A 4,837-nucleotide genomic window follows, 5' to 3' on the forward strand; every position below is an offset into this window, starting at 1 on the left:
CGGCGGTCCCCGGGCCCCCCCACGGCCTGGCCAGGCCGGAGGCGCTGTACTACCCGGGTGAGTGGCCCCCCGAGGGTCTGGGCCTGGTAGGAGCCACACAGAGCATAGGGTCACCAGAGCCAGAAGACACAGCTGGAGGCACAAACCCGTGTATCTCCAGGAACCTGGGGGACAAGAGGATATAACCCCAGGTTCCAGGGATACAGATAGGAGATCATCAGGGAGCCAGTAAGCTGTGCCTTGGGACACAGGCATCTGGGGGTTTGGGGACCCTGGGGGGCAGAGCCCAGGGGCTGAGTGACATGGGGGGGCCAGGGACAATGCCCACTGGTACAAATATGGGGGTGTCAGGGAATCAGGACACAGAGCCTGGTGTCCTGGGGACAAAAAAGTACAAGCTCTTAAACCAGATATGTAGGGTTATGAGGAAGCTGAGCTGGGCTGGAGAAACTGGGGTTCCTTGTATCCTGCTATTAGAATCAAAGGAAGTCAGGGTAACAGAGACTGGGGTTCTAAGGAGACAGATACTGAGGATCTCAGGATGTCACAATATCAGGAACCCAAGATATCTGAAGACATGGGCATTATGAAAACAGAGATGGGGTTCTGAGCACCCCAATACCTGGGATCACAAGGATCCAAGGGAATGAACCAGAGCTCCAGGGACCCAGATACCAGGGGGTCTTGAGGACCCAGGGGAACAGAGACCCAGGGTTCTGGGTACTCAGTTATGTGGGACCACAAGCGATCAGGGTCCTATTTGGGGTCAAGATCAGGTGGGCCGGAGGGGATCGGGGGACTGAGGATCCTAAGATTGGGTAATTCTGAGACTCTGGGTAATTTAGAGGCAGGATGAAAGATTCAGGGGTCTCCAGACAGAAAGCCTCAGGGCCCCAAGGCCTCGTATTGGAGATACGGGGACCTGGAAACTTGGGAGTTCAAGAACAGAGGACCCACAAGGATCAGCAGAGGACAAAGACCACACACTTTTCTCTCCAACCCATCTCCATCCCTGATCTCAAGAAGGGGTGTCCCCTAGCACAGCTGTAGCCGTGTCACCATCCCCAATTGACCCCCAAAGCTGTAGAGAGCCCTTCTCCAGAGCCCCAAGACTTTAGGTAGTTTCTGCACCTTCCACCCCATCAGTGTGACAGCTGGAGAGCCTCAAGCTATATGCGTCAGGAGTTCTGCCACGGCCTCCCAGCTTTCCCATTGCAAGAGTAAGAACGCAGGCCTCAGTTTTCCCCGTCTGTGTGATGGGTTGGTATAGATTTGCCTGCTGCTGTGGTCCCCCGCCTTTTGTTTTTGTTTTGCTTTGTTTTGTTTTTTTGAGACAGAGTTTTGCTCTGTCACCCAGGCTGGAGTGCATTGGCGTGATCTCAGCTCATTGCAACCTCCGCCTCCCAAGTTCAAGCAATTCTTGTGCCTCGGCCTCCTGAGTAGCTGGGATTACAGGCATGCACCACCACACCTGGCTAATTTTTGTATTTTTAGTGGAGACAGGGTTTCACCATGTTGCACAGACTAGTATTGAACTCCTGAGCTCAGGTGATCCACCCGCCTCGGCCTCCCAAAGTATTGGTGTTAGAGGCACGAGCCACAGCCCCCGGCCTGCCATGGCCTCTTTTTTAACAGTTTGATCTAAAATTACCCACACGTGGTGGTGAGCATCTGTAATTCCAGCTACCTGGGAGGCTGAGGCAGGAGAATCGCTTGAACCCGGGAGGCAGAGGTTGCAGTGAGGCAAGATCGTGCCACTGTACTCCAGTCTGGGCAACAGAGCAAGACTCCATCTCAAAAACAGTTTGAACAGGCTTCTGGTGACACCTCCTCTCTCCCTCCATTCTCTCCAAACCCACTCTACATTTATCCCACACCCTGCACCCAGCTCTTCCTCAGCCACACAATCACTCCGCAGACAGTCCCTCGGGTTCCCTGCTAGGTGATGATGGGTGCGCCCTCTGTTCTTAAGGGACCCTTTGTCTGATTAGAGATTGGGGTCAGAAGATAAGTGACAATAAGGGTGACCAGCCCTGGAGGGAGAGGAAGCTGCCGGAGCCCAGAGGAGGGATGTGGAAGGGGGTTTGTTTTAGGCCCTGAGGACCCAGTATAGGATGCAAAAGGGACCTGGGAGAAAAGGTAGGTGACACTGCAGGAGCAAAGATCTAGAAGTAGGGAGCGATCTAGAAGTGGGGAGCAGGTTGAGGGTCTGTGAGTGTGGCCTCACCCATGTCCCTCCTCTGTCCTCCATTGCCTAGGAGCCTTACTGCCTTTGTACCCCACTCGGACCATGGGCTCCCCATTTCCTCTGGTGAACCTGCCTACACCCCTGTACCCCATGATGTGCCCCATGGAACACCCCCTTTCTGCTGACATCGCCATGGCCACCCGAGCAGATGAGGACGGAGACACGTGAGTGATAGTCCCCTATTAAGGGGAGGGGTGGTTGGGAAGACCAGCTGTCCATAACACAGGGCCACTCAGCTCCCGTGGACCTGAGTCAGAACTCGGTCTCCACCACAGGCTGTGTGACCTTGAATAAGGCCCTTCCCCTCTCTGAGCCTCAGTTTCCTCCTCTGAATAATGGGCACCCGGAGAGCATTTACTTCCTAGGACACTATTTTTGTTTGGTTTTTGTTTTTGATTTTTGAGACAGGGTCTCACTCTGTCACCCAGGCTGGAGTGCAGTGGCACGATCTCGGCATACTGCAACCTCCACCTCCCAGGTTCAAGCAAGTCTCGTGCCTCAACCTCCCCAGTAGCTGAGACTACAGGTGCCCACTGCCACGCCCAGCTAAGTTTTGTATTTTTTGATAGAGACAGGGTTTCACCATGTTGGCCAGACTGGTCTCCAACTCCTGACCTCCAGTGATCCACTCACCTTGACTTCCCAAAGTGCTGGGATTACAGGCATGAGCCCCAAGCCCACCCCTAGAACACTATTTTTGGAACAGTGGTCTTCAGATTTTTTATCACAACTTAAAAACAAGAAAGACAGTTCATTGATTAACTTACTATATGAATTATACATGTAAAACTCCTATCACTGGACCTGGCATAAATGTTGAGTGTTTGTTAATATTACTATTACTTTATCTCAAACCCAGCACACACACACACACACACACAAACCTGAAATTAAAATTGCACAAAATGAAACAATACTCACCCTTACTATGTGGGTTCTACTTTGACATTTTCTTTTTTTCTTTTTTTTTTTTTCTGAGACAGGGTCTCGATCTGTCACCCAGGCTGGAGTGCAGTGGTGCAATCATAGCTCACTGTAGCCTTGATCTCTTGGGCTCCAGTGATCCTCCCGCCTCAGCCTCCTGAGTAACTGGGACCACAGGCACTCCTCCCACACCTGTCTAATTTTTGTTTTTGTTTTTGTTTTTTTTGTAGAGACATGGTGGTCTTGCTATGTTGTCCAGACTGGTCTCAAACTCCTGGGCTCAAGTCATGTTCCCACCTCAGCATCCCAAAGTGCTGAGATTACAGGTGCGAGCCACCGAGCCCAGCTTTACAGCTTTACTTTGCCATTTTCTATTCTAGTCGACTTCATTGTTTTGTGGTCACAGCCCACTACATTAATTTGAAGATCCCCTAAATTGATTTCATAACCCCCACGGTTTATCACCTGCAGTTTGAAGAACATGTTTGTGAGGCTGCTGAGAAGTGTTGCACGGGAGGGTTTAGTCTGTGCCTAGCACATAGTAAGCACTCACTACAATTGATCATCATGATTCTTATTATTCTATCGACCTGGGTTTGAATCTCAGCAGGTCACTTTCTCCTCACTCTATGCCTCAGTTTCCCTCTCTGTAAAAACAGGAACCATCACGTGTGAGGGTCTCTGGGAGGAAGAAATGACATGATTTATACAAAGCGCTTATGTGAGAACTAGTCTGGGGCCTGGAAACCACAGGTAGAGATGAACAGGCCTACTTCTGCAGAGAAGTAGCAGGGGGGCTGCTCCGCCACTGGCCCACTGAGTGATTTCATGTCACTGAGTCTCAGTTTCCCTATTTGGAAACTGGATCTCATAATAGCACCTATCACAATTAGGATTCAGTGAGATCTTGTATACATGTTTTAATACGGTGCACAGAACAGGGCTGGGCAAAGAGTAAGTGCTCAATGCATGGAAATGGGTAGTGTTTGAGCAGAGCTCCCAGGGTGGTTGCAGGCCATCTTGAGAGCCCTAGCAGGAGAAAGTGGCTGAGATTATAAAGAGCTAATAAAACCTAGTTCCCTCCCCTTCTAGGTACCTCTGGGGGGTCATCTATGAAGTGGTCTTAATTAGTCTCTGCCCCCAGGGGTGAACTCTCCATGCCGTTGAAAAGCAGTGTGCTTGCTAGAGGCCGCTCGGCCCACCAGTCTCCAGTCCCGGGCCCTCCCCCCACCTTCCCTCCCCGACTCTCCCCCAAGGCAAACACTTCTGCCTCAGCTGCCTGCTGGGGGAAATCCCTTCCCGCAGAACTTGACCGCAACCCAGCTGCTCTGCCTCCCCCACGTCAGCACCCGTCACTCACTCGCAGCCTCCCCCCTCCTGGCGCTTCCTCCAACCTTAACCCCTTCCGCTGGGGCTGAGACTTTACCGGAACGGGCAGCGGCCCGGCCCCAGCCTGCGCCACCGGCTCCACTTCACACCCGCGGGGGCGGGCAGTGGGGGCGAGGAGGGCGGGGGACGCTAAGTCTGGGTCCCCGCAGAAGCCAAAAGGTTGGGAGGCTGGGCTTGCATCTTCTCACAGGCGGGTACGAGCCTTGGGGCATTTGGACCCCCAAGAGGTTAGGGACTGGGCAGCTAGAAACCTGGGGAGGGGGCGAGATGACGGGG

General features: G+C 52.6%; 1 protein-coding gene across 1 annotated transcript in view; it reads left to right on the plus strand.

Moving 5' to 3' along the window:
• Nucleotides 1-6: 6 nt before the first annotated feature.
• The window catches only part of BCL3 (B-cell CLL/lymphoma 3), an 11,140-nt gene continuing 6,309 nt past the window's right edge, over nucleotides 7-4,837 (plus strand). The window contains exons 1-2 of the mRNA XM_011975063.1: nucleotides 7-57; nucleotides 2,259-2,412. Coding sequence (XP_011830453.1) covers nucleotides 2,291-2,412 — 122 coding nt within the window. The 5' untranslated portion in view covers nucleotides 7-57; nucleotides 2,259-2,290. The remainder of the gene's footprint in view (nucleotides 58-2,258; nucleotides 2,413-4,837) is intronic.

This window comes from Mandrillus leucophaeus, unplaced genomic scaffold, assembly GCF_000951045.1.
Source record: "Mandrillus leucophaeus isolate KB7577 unplaced genomic scaffold, Mleu.le_1.0 Scaffold151, whole genome shotgun sequence".
Taxonomy (NCBI): domain Eukaryota; kingdom Metazoa; phylum Chordata; class Mammalia; order Primates; family Cercopithecidae; genus Mandrillus; species Mandrillus leucophaeus.